Raw genomic sequence first — 25,787 nt, forward strand, 5'->3', positions numbered from 1 at the left:
GCCTTATTGGATGCTTTCATTTCAGCATCCCAAACTCCAGATTCTCAGCTCTCGGCCCCTAAGAAGCTATACCTCTTTTAGAAAATGCCAGAGGATACCAAATTTCTTTTTTTAGGTGTCCATCTGCTTATCTTGCTGTGGTCTCTGTGGCTTTGGATAATGCCTGCCAGCTTGGGATGATATGCTCGACAAGCCACGATGCTTCGCTAGGGATGGCTTGCACCTGTCACCACTGGGCTTTTGGATATTGGCAAAGGCTCTTGCTACCCCCATAGTGCCTTTTTTAGGCAAGGCTCAAAAGACAAACCCACCTCCATAGGTATCACAAGGGATAAGAAACTAAGAGTAATGCTACTCAACGCCAGAAGTCTAAACCTCAAGATGCATGCACTCGAAACTCTCCTTAGCATGGAGAACATCAATATCTGTGCAGTAACAGAAACCTGGTTCAGGGCTCCTGAGAGCACCCCAGCACTACCAGGTTATACCTCATACCATGCTTTTCGGCCCCAAAACTTGGACCAAACCACAAAAGGAGGAAGAGTATCAATATTCATCAAAGATACCCACACCTCCAGGTTGGTGACAAAGCACGAAGCATCAGAGACTATCCATGTGCAACTAACAGTCGGTAAAACTGCCTTCCAGTTTATAGCCTGCTACAGACCACCCTCCCAAACACAGGAACTCCACTCGGCCTTCCTGAGAACATTGGAAAATATGAAGGTCTCTCCAAAGACCATTATATTAGGCGACTTCAACTACCCAAACATAGACTTGGGAGCATTACTCTAGCTCCAACACCCTAGCCCAAAGGTTCCTAGAATTTATAAACTCAAATGCTATGGAACAACTTGTTACCACTCCCACAAGAGGGGAAAACATACTGGACCTGATCATCACCAACATATGGGGACTCTATGCTCCAGACCAGAAGTGTATCCCTCACTGGTAAGATCGGACCATAAACTAATCTCACTGGATATTCACATGCTGACCCCACCCCCTGCCCAGAAAACCACAGTGAAAACTTATCTAAAGCAAATTTCACACTCCTCAAAACCGAGGTGGAATCCTTCAAAGCCCCCGGGCCTGTGGAAAATACGGCCCAGACCGCAGAATCCTTTATAAACGCATTCTATGAACACCTTCAGGAATGCATGGATCATGCGATCCCAAATAAAACCAAGACCCAATCCTCCAAAGGCAGACGTCCTGTCTGGTGGACCCCAGCCATAAACAAACTATACAATAGAAGGAGGAAGCTACTAAAGGATAGAGCAAAATCCCAAAAATGGAAGGCATCACTGATCAGTATTAGCAAAAAACTACAGGCACTCATAAAATTGTCTAAGGCCAGCTTCGAGAGAAAAATTGCACAGGACACTAAGGATAATCACAAGGCTTTCTTTAGTTATGTAGTTATGTTAGGAACCTGGGTGGTAATTCCCAGGTATGCTCAGAATTAGTCCAAAAATGACAAAAAATACACCGAACAAACAGACATTGCCAACATCCTAGCTGACAGGTTCAGCGCAAACTCCCCCCCCCCCCCACAAAAAGGGCAAATATCTATCCCAGCAGAGTGCTGCCCCCCTGACGTCTCAGATGCTCAGGTAAGAGCCGTCCTCTCCAAAGCAAAAAACACAGCATCAATGGGACCAGATGGTGTCGGATCGGCGTCCTACATGAACTCCAAGAAGAGCTAAACCCAAACATAAAACTAGTGTTCAATCTCAGCCTTACTACAGGATATGTGCCCAAAGAGTGGGGTACAGCAACAGTGGTCCCTCTCCATAAAGGTGGTGCCTCAACGGATCCTGGAAACTATCGCCCCATAAGCCTGACTAGCTTGGTCTGCAAAGCTATGGAAAGGATCATCATGGACCTCATAAATAAAGATATTGGGGACCTACAGACACTGGATCCTACCCAGTTCGGCTTTGTTAAGGGCAGATCCTGCGTCTTAAACCTGGTTGATTTCTTTGAAACAGTCACCAAGGCCATTGACGAGGGGAAGGTGGTCCACACAGCCTACCTGGACCTCGCAAAAGCCTTCGATACAATACCCCACTCAGGCATTATAGATAAGCTCACCAGCTTAAATATAAACCCCTATGCCACTAGATGGATTGCAAACTGGCTCAAGGACAGAACCCACATGGTTAGAATTGCTGGAGCCATGTCAGACTCCAAACCAGTTACAAGTGGTGTCCCACAAGGCTCAGTCCTGGGACCTCTCTTGTTTGGTATATATTTCTCGGAGGTACAGGCCAACACGGAAGGACTGTGGCTGACTAAGTTCGCAGATGACTGCAAACTGGGCGCCGTAATAGACTCTCCAGCCGACACAAGCATCCTCCAAAAGGGCCTCATAGAAACAGACAACTGGTGCCAGAGCCATGGCCTCAAGCTAAATGCCAAAAAGTGTATAGTCATCCCCTTTGGCAAAAACAAAGTGCCCACAAATTACCACATAGGTGGTAATCCATTAAGTACAGAAGAAGTAATTAGGGACCTGGGGACCCAAGTTGATAGCAATCTCTCATTTGGCAGCCACGTGGCCATAGTGGTTAGAAAAACATTTTATATAGCCCACCTAATCATGAAGGAATTCACATCTAGATCAGGGGAGGTCATCGTGCCTCTTTACTCATCCCTCATCAGGCCCATAATTGAGTACAATGCCCCTTTTGGGATGTACCTTACCAGACACCTGCAGCAACTGGAAAGACCCCAAAAGTACCTCACCAAGAGGATCAAAGGGCTCAAACAGATGCCATATGCTGCCCGGTTAAAGAAACTCCAGCTCTACTCAGTTGCATACCACCTGTTCAGAGGCGATCTGTGCCTGACATATAAAGCCATGTCCAACCCGGAATTAATGGACATGCTGCACCTCAGGAAATCCAAATCCCATCGAGCTACGCGCTCGAGAGACTTGAACCTCAGCACTGAAATAAAATAAATAGGACATGCTGGAGGGACAGATTCATAACCCAGAGGTTCCCTTCACTCTGGAATAAAATCCCAGTCCAGGTTAGGCAGAGTCCCTCATTGACTCTCTTCAAGAGGAATCTTGATGAGTGGATGGGAGATTGTAGGTTTACCCCGGGTATCACTTCTGTGTCACTGTTAGACAGAGGCACAGTTTACTAACCTCGAAAAAGGGCATAGCAAAATAAATTTAAAATGGGTGGCGAAAGCCAAACACATTCTGGCTAGGCTTATAAATGCCCTAGGGCAGATAGCCTAGTATGAACCTATGAACTTTCCAGATTACTGCCATCTGCTTCATGTCTCCCTTCTGATAAGGAAAGCAGGGCTATGGAAAGGCTGGGGAGGAAGGTCTATACTTCTGGCACCCTAGCTCTCTGTGCTATTAATTATCAGCCTTACATGACCAAATATGCTTTGGCTCTTCTTTCACGGGCTACCCAAGTTATTTCTGATCTTCCTGATTCATAAGGGAAAACTTATGCCTTGGCCTTATTAGGAGCTTCTTCTCGGGTAGCAAGACATTCAGTTAAGTGTAGTTATGATGTGGCAGAAGCATCTTCTAGGGGAGCTGCATTAGGCTCTGTTTTGAGAAGGTATTCCTGGTTAAGACTTCAAGCATTGCTAAATAATGTTAAAGCTAAGATACTTGAAGCTTCTCTGGATAAATAAAGCTTTGTTTGCTTCTGCTGCTACTGATTTGTTTTAGTCTTTGCAGAAGAAAAGTTAGGAGCTATATGATTTGAAACACATTTTGTCTTACCTGTACCCACGTTTCTCTGAAATTTTCCCTCCAAGACTGCTTTTGTGCGAAAACAGGTTCGCACTCCTCTATCTAAGACTAAAAAGGTGGGTGGAGGCCCACTCCACCAAAGACTTCTCATTCTGCTCCTGCTCAGAAGCAGCCCTTTCCTGACAAGCCAGGTAGTCTGTGACTACCACTCCTGCACATCCTTATTCCTCTTTCCCTTCGTATTTCTCTGCGTCTTCCATTTTGGGGAAACATTATTCAGGACACATGGATACTTTCCATTATTCAAAATGGTTATTTCCTGTTCTAGGAATCTCAGCCTCCTTGGGAACAGCTGCATTTATTTCCAGAAGTCCTTTAGGACTTGATGAATCAAGGAACCATTCAGGAGGTTCCACCCAACCACAGAGGAAGAAGGTTTTATTCCCGAATGTTTCTAGTGCCCAGAAAGTATGGTCCCTGGAGAACAGTTCTGAACCTCTCACACCTCAACACCTTTGTGAAGATTCCTTCTTTCTGCATGATGTCCCTTCAGACTTTATTTCCTGTCATTCTTCCTCAGATTTTTATGGCATCACTGGATATCAAGGATGCCTACCTTCACATTTCTATTCATCCCCTTTACAGGAAATTTATACATTTCTCTTGCTTCCTTGCATTTTTCACTTCTCTGCTTTGGCCTTTCTACCACCCCAAGGATATTCACTAAATGCCTAGCACCTGTAATTTCTTTCTGCAGGCTTCAAGGCATCCAAGTTTTCCCTTACTTGGATGACCTTCTGATTCAGAGATATTACTGCAGAACCTACAAGTCACCATTTACCTTCTGCAAAGTGTAAGATTCACCATAAATTTCACAAAATTATCCCTTACCCCTGCTCAGGATCATATTTTCCTGGGGTGCAGGGTACAGACAGACCTTAAGCTAGCCTCTCCCTCCTCCAAAGGCCCTGTCCCTTATTTATTTCTTCCAATCTCTTCTCCCTCTACCCTCTGTCACAGCCAGGGAGTTTCTCCGACATCTGAGATCCATGGCATCCACCATTCCAATGTTACCTCTGGCCAAACTTCACATGAGAAGGTTTCAGTAGTTCCTGAAAATAGTTTGGATGCAGCATGCACATCCCCTAGAGGCTTTGGTTCTTCTTTTTCCTTGTCTAAAGATGAAACTGCAATGGTGGATTCATCAGGTGACCCTGAACCCAGTTCTCCCTCTGCATCCTCCACTTCTCTCTTAAGACCTGTTCACAGATGCTTTAGATGTAGGTTGGGGAGCAGCCTTTGGCTCCATGAAGGTACAGGGGATGTGGTCACCTTCACAAAGAAAGTAGCACATCAACATCAAAGAGATGAGAGCTTCAGCTGGCCCTTCAGGCTTTTCATCTTCTTTTAATTCGAGGTCCTCTCAAGCTGTTTACAAACAAGACCACAGTCCCCTGGTATGTTAACAAATGGGGAAGGGTGGGTATAAAATCTTATATGTTAAGTTGTCAATCTTGCCTTCATTCTTGCTTGATGGGTTACTTGCTTTAGCTCGAGAACTCCTTTTACCAGCTCGAGGCAGCCCCATATCCCATGATGCAAGGCAGGAAGTACCCAGATCTCGTTTGCCGCTTGGGAGGTCTTCTTTACCAGCTCCTGGTAAGTAATTCACTTTTGTGACATTTAAGCCCCTTTTTACTTAAAAACCTTTTATATTTGATAGTTTAACTTTAAACTTAATTTTTCTGACAGAAATCCCTGTCTCTTTTAAATTTTTTTTTAGTCAGTTAATTTCCCTTTCCCATCCCCCCCCCTGTTAGGGTGTGTGTGTTGGTTTATTTTACTATATCCCCTTTTGGGATCAATTTAATTTAATTGGACTGGTGTGTGTGTTTTTTGGGCACCATGTCTAAAGAGAGGGTTTGTGACTCGTGCTGTCAGAAGATGTCTCTGACAGACGGTCACACTTCTTGCCTGTATTGTTTAGGCCTCTTCACCTGCAGGACTCCTGTGCTATTTGTCACTCCTTCAGCCAGAGAGTCCTGCAGGAGAAGAATAAGTTGATTCTGAGGGAAAATCAACAAAATCTGCCAAGACCCAGGCTTCTGTTTCTAAGCCTGTGGGATTCTGAATCGGCGCCGCCGAGCTATGGCGCGCGAATGCTTTTGACCACTGTGGGTCGGTTCCGACCGGCTCCGACACCCAACGGCACGCATCGGTGTCGGCTCCCGTCGGCTCCGACACCCATGTGGCTCAGGCATCGGTGTCGGCTTGCCCGGCTCCGAAATCGGTGCCGACAGGATCAATAATATCGGCTCCGATGACCCATTCCAGGAAGAGGTCGAGGTCTCCTTCCTGCCTCCCTCTTCTATTGATCTTCAAGGTCATCCAGGTTGTCAGACCATGACCTAGAGAGAGTGGTCAGTAGATTGCTCAAGTCACAGGTACTGGCCCAAATGCTACACAGTCCGTCTCAGCAGACGACTGTTGGTCCACACGTTCCTCCTTCAACTCTACCCCAGAGTTTGGAGTTGGAGTCTTCGGTAAGGTTACTGCTACGGCTGGAGGACGGATACCCCTTCTGTTCCTTCAGCCCCTACTCTTATCTCCTCTTCCTTCTTCCATGGTCTCCTCCGAGGGGTGAGTGGCATCGGACCCTTGTCGGCCTGGTGAGCTCGGCTCCGACATCTGCCTCGGAGACTTCTGGCCCCTGGAGTTCCTAGCTGGGGTCTCGGACCTGCCTGGGAGGGGAGCATTCGAGGTGATGAAGAGTGTACTGGCCACTGGTATCAGTCAGCAGTCTCTTCCGTAGCTCCTCCCTCTATTGTACCTGTTGACATCTCTGCCACTTCTCTTGCTACAGGACCCAGAGATCCTCCGCCTCAGGTTTCCCAATTTCCTCCTGATGTTTCGGGAGATCCTCCTAGGAAGAGGACTTGTAAGAGGAAGCATGTAGACTCCCTGAGTCTGTCACTGGATACTGACTTTGATGAGTCAGAGGGATCCCTAGATCTCTGAGGATGTCTCCTTCTCAGACATCCTAGAACTTCTGAAACAGAGGGAAACTGGCCTCCAACAATCCCTCTGAGGATGACTCAGTATACGATCTCGGCCCTCCACCTCCTGGGTGTCTCACCCCCTTATGCAGGTTATTGGACAGCTCCTGACTCTGTAGAGCCAGTCCCTAGGAGGCCTTCTAAATTTATAACTGCCCCTAGTGACAAACAATTCCTTACAAAGGGTGTCCCGCTGATGCCATGGTGGTGGCTACCAAAAGGAACTTGCAGATCCTTCCCATCCTCCTAATAAGGACTCTAGGACCATGGATAGGTGCAAGCGGATGTTTTCCTCAGCGACCTTTGAATTATCTTTGTCACTTCACCAGACTCCAGAGATATCCTGAAGGAGCTGGGAGAAGTAGTTCAGGATCCTACAGCTGCAGGGGCCCAAGAAAAGATTGCCCAGCTAGGAACCCTCAATTCCATTGCTAACTCCTCCATGCGGCTAATATCTTATGCTGCTGATGGAGGCACAGGTGTGGCTCTTAGACGCCAAGCCTGGATGCGGCTATGTGATTTTATGGATCCCTTTAAGGTGTCCTTCACAAATTCTCCCTTTGATGGGTCAGCTTTGTTTGGCCCTCAGGTGAAGGAAACCTTGACCAGGTGTGAGCAGGACGGCAAGACTCTTTCTGCTGTTGGAGTCCGTTTTCCACCCCTTCTAGGCCTTATCCCAAAGGACAGAAGGGTGGGAAGATGTGGTTCCGTAAATCCCAAGGAGTCACTGATTCAGCCAGTTTACCCCTAGAGGCAGAGGGGTAACAACAACAGACGCTCTAGAGGCAGAGGGGTCCAAGAACCAGGGCAACAGGGAGTCTCTTCCTGAAAAGCCTTTCAGCAGCCCTGAGGTGTTGTCCGGCTGTCCCCCCTTGGAGGCGGTCGAGGGAAGATTATCACTGTACCCAGAAGCCTGGCATTCCCTCACTCAAGACAGATGGGTACAGTCGATCATATCCAAGGGTTACATAATTCCTTTCGAGGAAAGTCCCTTCCCCTCAAGTTCCCTTCCAGATGTACCACCGGTCTAAGGGACATTGCAGAGTTAGAGATCGCAAAACTACTGCAAAAGAGCCATTCAGCCAGTCACAATAGACCATTCAGAGCCGGAATCTACTCAAGGTTCTTTTGGTCCCCAAAAAGACGGGAGACTGGAGACCAATATTGATCTCAGCAGACTCAACAAGTCTGTCAAGAAGACAAGATTCGAATGGTCACTCTTCAGTCAATTCTGCCCTTCTTACAGAAGGACAACTGGATGTGCTCAATAGATCTTCAGGATTATCACATCAAAATTCACAGACGCTCCAGGAGATTTCTCCGCTGGCTGGGGTCCAGTCATTTCCAGTTCAGAGCCCTGCCCTTTGGTCTCACTACAGCCCCCAGAGTGTTCACCAAATGCATGGCAGTGGTCACGGCTCACCTGAGACGCCAAGGATTCCAGGTGTTTGACTGGCTCCTGTCAGCCACCACCAGGCATCAGCTTATACAAGCCAGGGATTACACAATAGACCTTTGTTCTCATTTGGGCATCTCAGTCAACTACGAAAAGTCATCCTTATCGCCCTGCCAGTCTATTACCTTCATAGGCAAACTTAAACACTGTTCGGATGTCAGCTACCCTTACAGAACAAAGAGTTTCAGACATTCAGACTCATGTCAGGATCATTCTGGCCAGCAAAAGGTACAGGCCAGAATGGTTCTAAAGGTATTAGGTCTTATGGCTGCTGCCATCACTCTTCTTCCCTGGCTCGATTCTACATGCGCCTCCTTCAGTGGATGCTGTTCACACAGTGGTCATACCAGCAACTCCATGCGTCACCAGATTCTGGTGACACAAACATGCAAAGAACATCTTGCTTGGTGGATCACATCGTCTCAGGTTCACCAAGGCAGGTGCTTTGTACCTCCGCCCCGATAGCCACTGTCACCACGGATGCCTCCCTGATCGGGTGGGGGTCATTATCAGGGCAGGATGGTTCATGGAAGTACCATCTGCACATAAATGTCCTGGAGATGAGAGCAGTGCTTTTAACGTTGCAAGCCCTCAACGACTTTCTTCCCGTAGGGACAATTGCAGTCCACACAGACAACATGTCTGTAGTTTGGTATATCAACAAACAGGGCGGAACCAAGTCCTACCCCTTGTGTCGAGAAGCCAGACTATGGCAATGGGCGACCACCTCTCATCGGTTTCTGGTAGCAACGCATATCCCTGGGAAAACCAACATTATAGCGGACAGATTGAGCAGAGCTATTCTCATGCCTCACGAGTGGTCTCTCAAGCAATCCATAGCGGAAGAGATTTTTCTGGAAATCTTTTGCTACTCCCCAAAACAGCAAATGTCCAGACTTCTTCAGCCTCTTCCTCTATCAGGCCATCCCCAGAGAGAGCTCTGACCCAGGATTGGCCCCAGGGACTTCTTTATGCCTTCCTCCATTTCCTCTGATCCCTCAGGTGATCCAGAAAGCTACCGCTTTGAGAGCCAAATTGATTCTCATTGCCCCTTACTGGCCTCGACAAGTTTGGTTCCCGTTCCTCCATCGCCACCTTTTGGTGCAGCCGTGGCATCTGGACCCAGTGCCAGATCTACTGATTCACCAATCCGGTCAGCTGCACCGGTCAATCCCTTCTCTCAACCTCACAGCATGGTTGCTCCACTTCCTTCTAGCCAGGCTTCCTTTGATCTCTAACCCAGTTAGAGATATCATCTTCACTAAAATCCTCTACCAGGAGGATTTACACGAGCAAATGGAACGTTTCTCTTATTGGGCTAAGGCCCAAAATATTGATCCTTTTACTGCCCCTGTTCAAGCAGTTCTGGACTTCTTAGCAGAGATTTTTCATGCAGGCTCCTCTTCTTCCACAGTCAGAGTTCAATTGGCTGCTATTTCCAATTTTCATGTCGGGATAGCAGATCATAATATTATGTCCCATAGGCTCTGCAGGGCCTTCTTGAAAGGAATTTTCCTACTAAAGCCTCCAATCAGGAATCCTCCTCCTCAGTGGGATCTAAATTTAGTGCTGACATCCTTGATTCTTCCCCCGAGCCAGCTGTTTCTTGTTCCTGAAATATCTTTCTTGGAAAACTTTATTCCTAGTGGCTATTACATCTGCCAGGAGGGTGTCTGAACTTCATGCTCTTTATTTGATTTTTCACAAAGACAGAGTATCTTTGAGAACTAATCCATCATTTTTACCTAAGGTCGCTTCAAAAACAATCTGAATCAATCCATTGATCTCCTGTATTTTTCCTAACTATTCAGATAGAGCTGAACAAAAGCTACATTATCTTGATGTCCACCGTCAGCTTAGATATTATTTGGACAGAACAAAAAATTTAGGAAATCTGATCAACTTTTTGTTTCCTATGCGGATAATAAAAAAGGCCTTCCTGTTTCTAAAGTGACTTTGTCCAAATGGCTTTCTTCGGTCATCACTGAAATTTATACGATCAGGGGAAAACAGCTGTGCTCAAAACCTAAAGCACATTCAACTAGGAGTTTAGCTACTTCTACAGCCTTTCAAGCTAGACTACCTTTAGACACTATTTGTGCAGCGCCACTTGGGCCACTCCTCACACTTTTGTTTCCCATTACAAATTGGACTTGGCCTCCAGGGACAGAGCCAGTTTTGGCTCTACAGTCCTCAAGAGTTTGTTCCATTGAGCCACCCAGGATAGAGGTGCTAGGGACGCGGTCCCATCAAGCAAGAATAGATTGACAGTACCTACCATAACGCTCCATGTTAGTTGTCTTCTCTCTTTCTTCCTCCTTCCCTGGCCTGGACAGACCTTGTATAAGAAACTATAATGCTAAAGACCATTTAGACCTGGTCCTTTTTCCATCTGTAAGTTTCTTCTTCCTTTGGGAAGTCTTGTTTATGCTTGGTGTTATTGCCCTTTTGTCAACAAACGAGATCTGGGTACTTCCTGCCTTGCATCATGGGATATGGGGCTGCCTCGAGCTGGTAAAAGGAGTTCTCGAGCTAAAGAACCCATCAAGCAAGAAAGAAGGCGAGAGAAGACAACTAACATGGAACGTTATGGTAGGTACATAACTTCTTATTTCTTTGCAGGCTACCTGTCATTGCTATCATGTTACTCTTTGGGTAGTGTACATCTTCTCCAGTCAGAATTATGTGGCAGACCTCTGAGCAGGTCCTTGACTCAATCACATGAATGAATGCTTCACATGGATGTGTTTCTGGACATTGTTCACCAGTGGGGTACTCCTCAAATTGATCTATTTGCCTCCCCTGCGAACAGACAACTTCCTCTTTTTTGTGCCAGAGTCCCAGTTTGTCTCGTTTCAAAGGTGGACGCCCTATCTTTTTCTTGGAAGGGGATGTTTCTTTATACATAACCCCCCCCCTTCCTCTTATTACAAAAGTTCTGTTCAGGATTCAGCAGGACAAACCCAACATCTTGCTAGTGACTGCCTTTTGGCCAAGTTGGCATTGGTTCCCTCCTGTTTTGCATTTAGCAAAGGGCAATCATCACGTTACCTCACAGGATGGACCCGCTCACACAAGACAAAGGATCTCTTATCCATCCCCACCTGTTGACTGTGCAACTGACTCTGTGGATGATAGGATTTTGATTAATTTTAGACACCTTTTTTCTGAGGACCTGTTTAGGGTTCTGCAGAAGGCCAGAAAGCCAAGTACTAGGAAAATCATACTTAACTAAATGGAAGAGGTTTTCCATTTGGTGTCTTTCACATAACTTCGATCCATTGACTGTGCATGTTCTGCTGGTTCTCTCTTATTTGTATGAATTGCTCAGTGCGGGGTTGGCCTATCCCCAGTCAAGGCCCACTTGTCAGCTATTTCTGCTTGTTTGCCTTTATCTCTTCCTTTATCTTCTAGGTTTGAGGCTAAACAATTCCTCAAAGACGTCCTACATATTAGACCTCCCAGGAAGACTGTTCCTCCTCCTTGGGATCTTAATTTTGCTTTAGATCAATTGACTTTGGCTCCTTTTGAGTCTGCGGCTACAGCTTTCTTGCAGCATTGTTCTTGGAAGACTGTTTTGTTGTTAGCTTTGACTTCAGCTAGGTGGGTGTCTAAGCTTCAAGCCCTTATCTGGAACAGAGCACCTCTGTGACACTATTCAAGAGGAATCTGGATGAGAGGATGGGGCACCATAAATGCTTACCGGGGATAGTACCCACAACCCTCCTGGACATAGGCAGTCATCACTAAATGTAGTCTTCGGTATTGACTAGTACAGATGTGGCATTACTTTGGGTTGAAATGGCTCAGCTTAAAATGACCTCTGGTCAATAGTCTAGTAATCTCCTATGCTCTTATGGCTTCTCCTCGTTTTTTTGGTTTTCCATAAGGACAGGGTGTCCTTGCATACTAATTCTTCATTTATACCCAAGGATGTGAATGAGTTGTCACGTAATCAATCCATTCATTTGCCCAACTTTTTCCATTCTCCACAATCTCTTAGTGAGAAGGTACTACACACCTTGAATGTGCATAGACAACTCAGATTTTATTTGGATAAAACCAAGGCTATCAGGAAATCTGATCAGCTTTTTGTTTCTTTTCAACCCATGTCTTGGGGATTGCCTGTTTCAAAGCAAACTATTTCTTCATGGATTTCTAAGGCTATTTCTTTTTGTTGTATTTCTCATAGTAAGAGCCTTCCTTTTTCTGTTAAGGCACATTCTGTTAGGGCTGTGGCTTCTTCTGGAGCGTTCTTCAATGGTTTGGTCACTAATTCCATTGTTGAAGCAGCTACTTGGACTTCTGTACATATCTTCACCAAACACTAAAAGTTAGATGGAATCTCCAGAGCTAGAGCTAGTTTTGCTAGGGCCATTCTTCAAGGCTTTTTAGAGAGCTCTACTGCCCCTTCCTCCTCCCATGTTTCTTCATGAGCTTTGGTACTCTCCCTCATGTTATGAGTACTGCAACAGTAGAACAGAAGGCCATAGTATTTTTTGTTTGTCTTTTCGGCTTTTCCCGGTTAGGGATCGCCACAGCATACTCCGGTCTGCTAATGATTGGCAGTAGATTTTTATGGTGCCGAGTTGCCAGCCCAATGCCCAACCTTCAGCGAAGGCACGCCCACTCACGCATGTCTTTCGGAGGCCACTCGATCGTGGGGAGGACATGCAGACTCCACACAGAATGCACTCCAACCGAGAATCGAACAGGAGAGCCTCTTGCTGTGAGGCAACAATGCTACCGTTGTACCACCTTGGCTTATAGAACAGAAGGCCATAATATAGTTGTGTAAAATCTTACTATAATGATAGATGTCCTTCTCTTTACTGTTGCAGTCTTCTATCCCTCCCTCCTAACCCCCTCTGTATTGCTTTTTTTATGGATGTATGATTGACCTTGTTTCCTTAGACGGGCGCCCCTTCTGGGGCATACAGTTCTGAGGATAGTATGTGTGGATGTTGCATTTATGCCTTACATACGCAGGGAGCATATGTGCAACATCCCACATACATATCATATAAGTAGTAAAAGGCTTTGGTATACTGGCCGGACATTGGGTCACCCGTGGCGGGGAATCCCTTTTGTTATGAATGAGTGAAGTGAAGGACATCTGTCATTACAGTAAGATTTTCCACAACTGTACTTTTTTTTTTTTTTGTTCGTCTTTGTGCTGTGTTGAAGTCAGAAAGTACTTTTGAGACATGCTTAGCCATGTCGAGTCTGTGTTCAGCTACCATTTCAATATGGTTGTTTAAATATTTATCTTGAACAGGTTCTTATGGCTGTAATGCAGTGTGTGATGATTGAGAAAATTATCAAACACCACAGGAGTATGGTGTTTTAGCCATATGCCCAGAAGATGACCATGTGTGATGATTGTATTTAATGCACTGCATATCTTCTTTAACGCACTGATGAACTCCTTGCTTGAATATTCTAATGAAGCTAGGTGTCAACAGTATGGTGGGTTTTTTTAGCACCAGCTTCTGTTTAATGATGTCTGGGAAAGTGATAGAGGTTGTTCAACTTTTTTTTAATCCATCTTTAGAGTGTGTCATACCTTGGAAATGTGGATTATGCATTTTATATGGCTTTTGAATCTAACATTTGCAACCAAGCAGGCTTATTTCTACATACATTATACAACACTCACTTCTGACCTACTGGGTTTGAATCTTACTCTTTAGGATTTTATCATAGCCAGATAGTTTTTGGAGTGTGGCTGTATATCCATCCAGGTTACTGTTAAGGTAGGGACACTTTAATCATCTACTATTATGAAGATTGTCACAGCTGTGCTATATTAAGTCCCTTGCAAGGTAACTGCTGATATAGTAGTGCTTTGAAGGAGCAGCACTTATTATAGGGATGAGATGTAGGCAGCCAGTACTTGATATTGAATGATGAGTGTTGCCTTTAGACCAGATTGACAATTTAAGAAAAGCAGGTAATTTACATAAAGACTTCACATTACAGTCAGGAAATTTAGTTAATCTGTGTTCATGGACAATGAAAAACAGGAAGCAGTGGTTGTTAAATTATCAGAGAGTCCAAATATAAGCTTGGCTGCTTAACTTTTATATTAAGTTGTGTAAGTATATTTCTGTTTGGCTAAAAGAATTGGTCTGGCTGTGCATGTCTGATTCTCAGTTGAGACCCGGGGAAGAAAGCTCAAAAACCTACATCATGTTATGATACATAAGATCATTCATTCATTCGTTATACATACTGAGAATCTGAAGACATATTCTAGTTGTCAGAAAATGTGAGCATGCCATTAAACCAGTATCAACTTTCTTTTAAGCATACCCTCATCAAATAAAATGTACTGACCACAGCAAGTTGTTCCTTGACAACTTTTTATCTTTTTCATTGGCAGAGCCAGAAAGTTTGAACCATGGAAATTTGGATAAGACATCATGCCGGACCATGCTTGCAGTTGTTGATTATTTGAGGAGACAGCACAGACCTCAGAAAGGGTTTGCAAAATGTTTTGTTTTATAGACTTAAAGTTTATTTTGCATCTGTAATGATATACAGGATGTTCTTCGTGTTTCACTGTTGCAGTCATTGCATTTGGGTAATCCTGCTGGCAGGTTGCCCTCAGCCGGTCGTAATTCCAAAGTCTTGGGTCCTGCGTCGGCTGCTGTCGCCCCTTCCCTGACTTCAGGTAATCAGGGGTATAAAAGAAGCAGCTGATGCCATTTTCTTCAGTCTTTCTTGCCGCGCGGTGCCCGAAGCAGAAGCAGTTCGCAAGTGCCGGTCGGCCGACTCCTGAGATTTTCATATTTGAGTTTCAGATCCGAAGTCTTCAATAAAGCTAAGTACCCTGTTGGGGAAACTGTTTTCTTGCTCCAGACCGATGTCAGAAAAAGTTGATTACTGCATTTCTTGTGAGAAGCAAATACCTCATAAGGATTTTTATTCTTACTGAATTCCTTGCCTAGGCCCTGATCACAACGTTTCTGGTTGTCAGTTTTGTGCTAGATTTAACCAACGCACTATTAAGCGTCGGTATGATTTTGCTTTAAACTTTTTTGGACACCGATTTAATTAACCTGAAATGTCGTCGGATAGCCATCTGACTACCGGAGTTTACAAAAAAACACAAAGAAAAGGATAGAGAAAAACAACCGAGGCCCAAAACCGCCGACGAAGCTTCTCCTAAGCCAGTTGTCAGTGAGGCGCTTTTGCAGCTCCTGACGCCTGATACTTTAGAGTCGCAGGCCCCTACCGACTCCCACGTGAAGTCGACCATGCCGCTGTATACTCAAGGTATTGGAGACTCGGACGCTAATCCCTCAGATGGGTCCGGAGCCACTGAGCAGGTACCGGCTTGTGAGGGTGTATTCAGACCTAAACATCTTTATATTAAAATGACTTCAGCTTCAAAGGCAAAGACTAAAGCACCTTCTAAATCAAGGAAACAAACACAAGAGTCACGTGGACAGTCCTCTATGCCCAAAAAACAGATGCTCAAAATGGCCGAAGACTTGATTTACCTTGATCAGGGGTTCCCATCCCCCTCCTGATAAGAGGCCTAGGCAAGACACTGACTATGAATCTTCAGATCAGGTTTCTATTTCTTCTGATTCCTCTTCTGAACATGAATATTCTTTTCCCCCTATGAGGATTCTGATGCTGAAGAAATCTATACCTTCAGCATCTCCAACTGAGGACTATTCCTTTGGGGAAACCTTGCACACTATGAGGGAGCATTTCCACTGGGAGAGCCAAGATTTTTCAGAATCTAAAAAGGGGCTCAGGGATTTTCTATTACTACCTCAGCACAGGCCTCTAGCCATTCCACCTGTGTTAGACATTGTAGATGTGTTTTCGGAGTCTAGTCTGACCCTCTGACTCCTTACCCCCAGTTCCTCTTAAGCCTGATAGATATTACAGGGTTCCTGACTCACACAAATTTCTTTTTAAAAACCCTGCTGCTGACCCAGAAACTATCTCACAGGGTCCAAAGGGGGTTAAGGCTTCCACTGCAAAAAACCCAACCCCCTCTGTCAGAGATTCAAGGGCACTGGATAGATGGGGAAAAAAGGTTTACACCTCTGCACCTTTGGCTATAAGGGCCTTAAACTGTCAATTTCATATGCTTAAATATCAGCAACATGTCATGGGATTGCTTAAACAGAAAATGTTAAATTCTGAATGTGCAGAAAACAAGGAAATGCAGGATTTATTGTATGCAGCAGCCACTGGGGATGCACAAGCCAGTGCATTTCTTTGTGCCGGTCCCAAGCCCGGATAAATGGGGAGGGTTGCATCAGGAAGGGCATCCGGCGTAAAATTTTGCCAAACCATACATGCAGAAAACAGTACAGAAATTCATACCAGATCGGTCGAGGCCCGGGTTAACAACGACTGCCACCAGTATTGTTGGCCAACAGGATGCTGGCGGAAATTGGGCTGTTGTTTGCCGAAGGAGGAGAAGAGGCAGAACGCATGCCCGAAGGCAGTTAAAGGCTAGGACTGTGATAGTGAGGGTCGGAGCTTTGAATGTTGGCAGTATGACTGGTATAGGGTGAGAGCTAGCTGATATGATGGACAGAAGGACGGTTGGTATATTGTGTGTGCAAGAGACCAGATGGAAGGGGAGCAAGGCTAGGTGTATCGGAGGCGGTTTCAAATTGTTTTATCATGGTGTGGATAGGAGGAGAAATGGCATAGGCATTATCCTGAAGGAATGATGTTTAGGAAGCTGGAAACTGATGGTGTAATGATGAATGTTGTTAGTGCATATGCTCCACAAGTTGGGTGTGCGATGGATGAGATAGAAAATTTTTGGAGCGAGTTAGATGAAGTGGTGATGACTGTACCCAAGGATGAGAGACTGGTGATTGGAGCAGATTTCAATGGGCATGTTGGTGAAGGGAGAACAGAGGGGATGAGGAAGTGATGGGTAGGTATGGTGTTAAGCAAAGGAATGCAGAAGGTCAGATGGTAGTGGATTTTGCGAAAAGGATGGATATGGCTGTGATGAATACGTATTTTAACAAGAGGGAGGAGCATAGGGTGACATACAAGAGTGGAGGAAGATGCACACAGGTGGATTATATCCTATGTAGAAGGGCCAATCTGAAGGAGATTGGAGACTGTAAAGTGGTGGCAGGGGAAAGTGTAGTTAGGCAGCATAGGATGGTGGTTTGTAGGGTGACATTGGTGATCAAGAAGAGGAGGATGAGTGTGAGGGCAGCACCAAGGATCAAATGGTGGAAATTGAAAAAGGGTAATTGTGAGGTGATGTTCAGGGAAGAGTTAAGACAGGCACTGGATGACATCTGGAAAGTGGAAGGAGGACAAGGAGACCTGGTGGTGGAATGAAGAAGTACAGGAGAGTATACAGAGAAAAGAGGTTGGCGAAGAAGAAGTGGGATTGTCAAACAGATGAAGAAAGTAGACGAGTATAAGGAGATGAGGTGCATGGCAGAGAGAGAGGTGGCGAAGGCTAAGATGGGGTTTAAAAATAGGGTCTATATTATATCCTCGAACACTTAAAAAAGCGAATGCTGATTGATCTAACTTATTTTCGCTAAACTGCAAAATATCGAAGCAGCAGAAACTCAAATTTTTTCCTAGGAAAAGAATTCGGTTGACCATTTCTGTTGCTTCGGTATTTTCAGTGTTATGGTGGAAAGTTACCGATCGGATTCAAGTAAGTGTGCGATTGTGTGGATGTGAGTGTCAGAGAAGTATGTAAGAGTGGAGTGGTACAGGATATGTGCGAGGGTAATGTGACAGCGGTGAGGTCTGCGGTGGGAGTGACAGATGCGTTTAAGGTAGAGGTGGGATTACAGCTAGGGTCAGCTCTGAGCCCTTTCTTATTTGCAATGGTGATGGACAGGTTGACAGACGAGATCAGACAGGAGTCCCCGTGGACTATGATGTTTGCAGATGACATTGTGATCTGTAGTGAGAGTAGGGAACAGGTGGAGGAGACCCTGGAGAGGTGGAGATATGCTCTAGAGAGAAGAGGAATGAAGGTCAGCAGGACTAAGACAGAATATGTGTGTGTGAATGAGATGGAGGATAGAGGAATGGTGAGATTGCAGGGAGTAGAGGTGGCGAAGGTGAATGAGTTTAAATATTTGGGATCAACAGTTCAAAGTAATGGTGAGTGTGGAAGAGAGGTAAAGAAGAGAGTACAGGCAGGATGGAGTGGGTGGAGAAGAGTGTCAGGAGTGATTTGTGACAGACGAGTACCAGTAAGAGTGAAAGGGAAGGTCTACAAGAGGGTGGTGAGACCAGCTATGTTATATAGGTTGGAGACAGTGGCATTGACAAAAAGGCAGGAGTCAGAGCTTGACGTGGCAGAGTTCAAGATGTTAAGATTTGCACTGGGTGTGATGAGGATGGACAGGATTAAGAATAAGTATATTAGAGGGTCAGCCCAGGTTGGAAGGTTTGGAGACAAAGCCAGAGAGGCAATACTACATTGGTTTGAACATGTGCTGAGGAGGGATGCAGAGTATATTGGGAAAAAGATGCTAAGGATGAAGCTGCCAGGTAACCGGAAAAGAGGAAGGCCTAAGATAAGGTTTATGGATGTGGTGAGAGAGGACATGCAGGTGGTTGGTGTGACAGAGCAAGATGCAGAGGACAGGAAGAAATTGAAACAGTTCATCTGCTGTGGCGACCCCTAATGGGAGCAGCTGAAAGAAGAAGAAGATTGTATGCAGCAGAACAAGATGTAAAACATACTTTGCAATGTGGTTTTGATTCTTTGGAGGCCTCCTGCAGGGCCGCAGTTACGGGTTCTGTAATTAGGAGGCATGCTTGGTTAAAGGAACAAAATCTGCCTGATCATGTTAAAGTTAAATTACTAGATGCAGCTTTACAGCATATTTTATTTGGTGTTAAGACAGTCGAGGTGTTAAAGAAAATGGAGGACAAAGCTAAATCTATGCAAACTGTCAAAGATATTTTACAGGTACAGCCACCTAGGTTTAGTAGACACTGGCCTACAAAAAATTGGTCCTTTCCTGTGTCAGACAGACCTCAAAGGGGCAGACCCAGACGCCCTAGGAGCATATCCCAGGGTCAAGATCCTTATAGGCACAAGCAGTGGGGTGCTTCTACCTCCAAAGCTGGAGAAGATGGATCACAAACATACAGAAAACAGTCCCAATGACTTCCCCCTGCCGGCACCAAGCATTTATCTTCTGGCAGCACCCTTAGGGGGAAAATTAGCACTTTTTGCTCAAAATTGGAACATCATAACCCAGGACAAGTGGGTTCTAAACAGTGTCACAAGGCTACAAGTTCCACTTCTGTACTCTACCAAAGGCAAACGGCTGGCCAGATCTGCCAAAAAAATCAATGGGCAGAGGCACAAAAACAAGTCTCATCCCTCATGGACATGGGGGCCATTCATCAAGTACCAGAGCAAGAGCAGGGACAAGGATTTTACTCAAGACTGTTGTTGGTACCCAGAAAGGACAAGGCCTGGAGGCCGATACTGGACCTATCTATTTTGAACACTTTCCTGGATATTCCAAAATTCAAAATGTTGACTTTGCAGCAGCTTCTGCCCATGCTGGGCAAGAATGCTTGGCTTGTGATTTTAGACCTAAAAGAGACATACCTGCATGTACCAGTCAGATAATCATGCAGAAGATACCGAAGATTCAAGGCTGGTTCAATGCATTACCAATTCTCTGCACTGCCCTTTGGCTTATCTACTGCGCCCAGGGTCTTTACAAAGTGCCTGGCACCAGTAATTGCATTCTGCAGACAAAGAGTAATACAAATATATCCTTACTTGGACGACTGTCACATTCAAGCAGAGAACAAGGACATTCTTCTTCAACATATGGCATTTGTGAAAAGACTTCTAACATGCCTAGGGTACACAGTCAACAAAAAGAAATCAAAACTAGTACCCCCACAAGAGATAATATTTCTGGGTGCAAGCTTGAATACAACTGCCCAGATGGCTTATCTCACGCCAGACAAACAAAGGCAACCGACTACCTATTTCAAAATGTTGGCAACAAAAGCCCAGTTATCTGCAAGAAAAATTCTGCAGGCTTTGGGCTTCATGGCATCCTGCATCCTACTAATTCCATATGCAAGACTGCATATGAGGAAAGTTCAATGGTACCTCAAATGTGTTTGGACTCAACATTGCCACAGTCTGGAAACAGTCATTACTCTCATACCCTGCCTGCAACAGGAGTTTCGATGGTGGGCAAAGGCTTGTCACCAGAATCAAGGGACAGCCATTCACATTACCTCCAGCCAGGCAGACACTAACAATGGATGCATCAGACTATGCCTGGGGAGCCCACATGGCAGGAAGATGCATTCAGGGCACATGGTCCTCAAACCAAATGCATCTACATATCAATCAAAAAGAGATGTTAGCTGTTCAAAATGCCCTGACAGCCTTCAAGGACCTTCTTTATCCAGGACAACTACTGATAAAGACAGACAACACCACAGTCATGTGGTATATAAACTAGCAGGGGGGCACACATTCTTACCCCCTTTGCAGACTAGCCATGACCTTGTGGGAAACAGCTTTGACTTACCAAGCACATCTGCAGGCACAATTCCTGCCAGGAAAGGAAAATACTCTGGCAGATGAACCAAGCAGAAATCTCATGGATCCCCACGAGTGGAAGCTGGAGCCACAAGACTTCAGCATGATAATAAGGAAATGGGGATGCCTGGACATAGATCTATTTGCCTCATTTCTCAATTACCAACTAAAAAGATTCTGCACAAGGACTTATCACAGACAAGCATGGAAAGTGGACACCCTATCTTTCAGCTGGAAAATCAGTATATGCCTTTCCGCCACTGCCTCTCCTCCCCAATGTGCTCCTAAAGGTCAGACAGGAGAAGCCAAAGATGATACTGATTGCCCCAGACTGGCCACACCAGTACTGGTATCCAATACTAAGAAACTTATCTCTATACCCAGCTTGGACCTTACCTCATATACCTCGACTACTGTTCCAGCAATACAATCAGATCATGCACAGCCAACTCAGGACATTAAACTTGGCAGCATGCCGAATAATGTAGTCACACAAAAAACACCTTTCAGTAAAGCTGTGATGGATGTCATTCTGGAAGCCAGAAGGCCTAGTATTAGAAAGTCTTATGCTGGAAAATGGAAGAGATTCTGTGCCTGGAACCAGGCACAAGGAACTGATACAGGTACCAAATATTCCTCAGATTTTGCAATACTTAACTGAGATGCTGGACAAAGGCCTATCTTTTTCATCAATAAAAATTCATGCCTCTGCCATTTTGGCTCATTACAATACAAAGCCACCACTTTTTTCTCACCCTTTATTAAGGCAATACCTCAGAGGAGCCAAAAATTTAAGGCCCCCAAGGAGACTACCAATACCTGCATGAGACCTCAACTATGTCTTGGAAAAGCTCACCCTGCCTCCTTTTGAGCCAGATGCTACTGCTGATATGAAGTTTTTATCTTGGAAAACAGCTGTGCTCTTAGCAATTACTTCTGCAAGACGAGTCTCGGAGCTACAGGCACTCATAGCTGTGGAACCTTTCATCATTTTTCATCCAGACAGGGTCTCCCTGAAAACAAACCCAACTTTTATGCCTAATGTAGTGTCCAGTGTGGCTGTTAACCAAGCCATCCATCTGCCAACCTTTTACCCAAGTCCACAGAACAAGGGGAGAGAATTCTGCATTATTTGGCTGTACACAGACAGCTTAGATTCTACTTGGACAGAACCAAAGCTTTCAGGAAGACAGAGCAATTACTAGTGGCATATGCTGCAGGATCACAAGGAAAGTCTATCTCAAAGCAGACTATATCTAAGTGGCTAGGGCACTGCATTCGTTTCTGCTACTTACACCATGGCAAGCCATTGCCTAAGGACATTAGGCCTCATTCCACCAGAGTTGCAGCCACCTCAGCAGCCTTTCTCAGGGGAGTTCCAACCACAGACATTTTAGAGGCAGCTACTTGGAGTTCAGTGCACACCTTTACAAAGCACTATCATCTGCCACTCTACACTAAATCCAGGGCAGGCTTTGCCACTGCAGTTCTGCAGGGCATCATAGCCGCTCCTACTGCTGTCTAGTTACAGCCTCCCAACCATAGCTTTGGGACTCTACCCAAATGTAATGACTGCAACAGTGAAACATGAAGAACATAGTACAGTTGTGTACACTTACCATAAATGTAGATGTTCGAGTGTATTCACTATTGCAGTCCAGGTTACCCACCCGCCTTCCCCCTTTTTACTTTTGGATCTTATCTTTCCTTCCTACTGTTGTGGTGTTGCTACATTTTATGAGTAAAATTTATATTGGTATATTTGTGAATATGAATATATATGGGGCAAGAAAAACTGAAGAAAATGGTGTCAGCTGCTGCTTCTATAACCCTGACGACCTGACGTCAGGGAAGGAGCGACAGCAGCCAACGCAGGACCCAAGACTTTGGAATTCAGGCCTGCTGAGGGCAACCTGCCAGCAGGATTACCCAAATGTAATGACTGCAACAGTGAATACACTTGAACATCTACATTTATGGTAAGTGTACACAACTGTACTTTTCATGTTTTTATACTTTTGAGTGGTGGAAATGAGACTTGTAGGTAGGCTCTTGGAAGAAAAATTTAATACTGGTAACTTAGGTAGTAGTCTGAGATGTTATTCATTTTATCACTTCTGCAGTAGCCTTTGCTGTAATGGGTTGTAGCCTGCTAATGATATTCCAGCCAATCAGCTCCCAGAGTTTAAGGGCACCTTCCACATTCCCAAGTCAGTAACCACCTTGAGCAAAGCTGAAGAAAAAGAGCAGCTTGGATGCCAAGATCTTCAGAGCTTTCCTGCCTATGAAGAACATTTGTTTTGTAGGTTTTCATGGATAGAAAGTCAGCTAACGTTTCTTCATTGCTGGGGAGATGGGTTCCCTTCTGTGAAAAAAAACTTCTACATCTCATTTTCTGTCAGAAGGTTAGTGTTTTTTAAAGTCTATCTTGTGACTTTTAATCCCCTTTTACCAGAACTGTTGCTTTTTACTTTTGAGGAAAAAAGTTGTTAAAGCTAAGTTAGAACTATTTTCCCTTGTAAAAGTGGTGTTACATTATTTTTGGGGCTAAAGTGCTCTTCACTTTTTTTTTGTTAGAAAAAAACTTTTTTATTACCTTCCTGTTTTACCAATTACGGAGGCCGGGTTTCCTGGGATTTGTATATATTTTCCAGCTTCAGTTTAGAGCAACCTATTAGTTCCTATCTCCCTGGAGTATTCCCTACAGCCACATTAGACTGGGGGTTAGACGCATCCTCTGTAGCAGTTGGAGTGCCTTTGGTGGAGAAGGGAGAACCGCTTTTGTCGTTTTTGTTGGAAAAAAGGTCAGGAAATACTTTTCTGCCTAATCAAACTGAGATTTCTGTCACTAGAGGTTTTGACCGTCAAAAGCAGGTCTGCTTCTGTCTAAATTTATTTCAAAAATGAACCAGAAAGGTGACATTTATTTTCTGCTGTCTCTGTTATTTTGGACAAGAGTGATTTTGTGGGCTTAGCTCAGGATGTTGACCCTACCAGTTCTAGTGTTTCTAGTAAGAGAAAGAGGATTATTCACTGTCTATAGATGTTCAGAACTTTGAGCAAATGATTGTGAGTGGCAACTGTTTTCTCTCCTCAGGATTCTGATTCTGGGGTGATTGTTTCTTATAATCCCTTAGAAGGATTTTCTTTTTATGAAACCATATCCAAAATGAATTTGTTGTTTCAGTGGGAATAAATGATTTTCCATTTTATTCAAGAAATATAATTTATTGCAACAAAGATTTCCTGAACCTACAGCAGTTCCTCCTGTTCTTCCAGTACTGGAGAATGTGTTGTAACTTGCCTGATAGTCAGTCTGCTTCCCTAAGAAATCCAATAAATTGTATAAAGTTCTTCAATATTAGAAGTTTTTATTTTCTAACCCCAGGTCAGACCCTGCAGTCATTTTCTTTTTGAACCCAGCTGCTGCTGCTAAACACCTGGTAAATTTTTCTTTCTCCCTCTGTGGTAAGGATGAGAAAGCCTCTGAAAGATTTGAGAAAGAAGTGTATTGCCCTCCAGCACTTATTTTATAATTCTTAATTATCAAGCTCACAATATGAGGAAAATTATATGTTCTTTTCTCTTGTCTAAGGAAGTATCAATTTAGTGTAATCTTATTGTATCTGTGTATCAAGTAACTAAGCATTCTTTAAAGTCTGCTTATGATTCAGCTACTGCCACCTCCGGAGCTGTTGCTACTGAAACTGTTAAGAGGCTGTTTGCTTAGTTACATACACAAAACCTTCCTGAGGATGTAAAAACTGAAATTATAAAATCTTTCTTAAAAAAAATTGGTTGTATTTGGACCAAATGTGTGATCGGGGAGGGAGGCAGATTTAGGGTGTTTCTCAAAATTTTCAACCTTCCCACTACAAATTTGTCAGTGGTTTTACAGCTACCACTGCAGCATTTTGCATAAACAAAAATACAGCAAGCTGCTGGTAAACAGACTTAAGAAACAATGCAAGTGTGGCTCCAAAAAGAAAGAAAGACCCTCTCCAGAAACAAGGGCAGTAAAAGAAATCTGAATGACTATATTCAGAATCCCCCCACCCCACCATTCCCACCATGGCGTGCCTCTACTTCTTCCACTGAATCTGACCTTCTAATTCTATTTTTGGTCACAAGATAGTCTCAGACAAATGGGTTCTGACAGTGAGTCATCGGAGATACAGATGGCTGTGGGAATATCTCTCTGCCCTTTTCAGGGGATTCTTTATCCGCCAGATCAAACTTCTTCCATCCTATCATTAAGAAACGTCTAACTCAGGGTGATCAGAGCTGCCATCCATTCTCAGAAAGGAGAAAGTTTTATTCAGGAATGTTTTTGGCACCAAATAAAGAAGCTTCATGGAGATCAATCCCAGAGCTTTCCTTCCTAAACCAGTTTGTGAAAGTTCCAAAGTTTAAAATGTTATTCCTTCATGACCTGTTACACTGTCATCCCCATTTAAATTTGTAGTGACACTGTATTTAATATGCTTATTATTCCCATTCCTTTATCATCAGATTTGAAACCTTTCTTAAGGTTTTCTGTGTCTGACATTTTCAGTTCTCTGCATTACTCTTTGGGTTATTCACTGCTCCAGGAGTATTCACAAAGCATCTGTTTTTAATTACAGCCTATTGCAGGCTGCAGGGTATTCACATTTTTCCATATTTAGATGACTTTCTTATCTTTGCTGTCTTTTTCAAAGTATTAGGAATCTCTCTCTTCTGGGTGAGAAATCACCTGCACAGACTGGGGTTTCAGGAGAACATCCAAAAATATTGCTCAACTCTTTCTCACAGAATTGTTTTCCTTAGGTGTCACACTTCAAATAGATTTTCATTCAGAAAAAGATAGGTCTTTGTCTAGAGCAGCTCCTTAGGTTTTCCTTTCAAATCAAGGCCTCAGCAAGGGAATTTCTAAAGATTTTGTGATTAGTATACAACAGTGACAAAAAAGATGCTGTGATTAATGGTATCTCTTGATTCTCA

General features: G+C 44.3%; 1 protein-coding gene across 3 annotated transcripts in view; it reads left to right on the forward strand.

The window, feature by feature from the left end:
* The window catches only part of ATM (ATM serine/threonine kinase), a 3,174,581-nt gene that overhangs the window by 1,587,775 nt on the left and 1,561,019 nt on the right, over positions 1 to 25,787 (forward strand). For all 3 annotated transcript variants that reach the window (XM_044072618.1, XM_044072619.1, XM_044072620.1), the window contains one exon: positions 14,628 to 14,727. In XM_044072618.1, the coding sequence (XP_043928553.1) occupies positions 14,628 to 14,727 (100 nt within the window). The remainder of the gene's footprint in view (positions 1 to 14,627; positions 14,728 to 25,787) is intronic.

Source organism: Protopterus annectens, chromosome 5.part0 (genome assembly GCF_019279795.1).
Source record: "Protopterus annectens isolate FY-2018-M chromosome 5.part0, PAN1.0, whole genome shotgun sequence".
Lineage (NCBI taxonomy): Eukaryota > Metazoa > Chordata > Ceratodontiformes > Protopteridae > Protopterus > Protopterus annectens.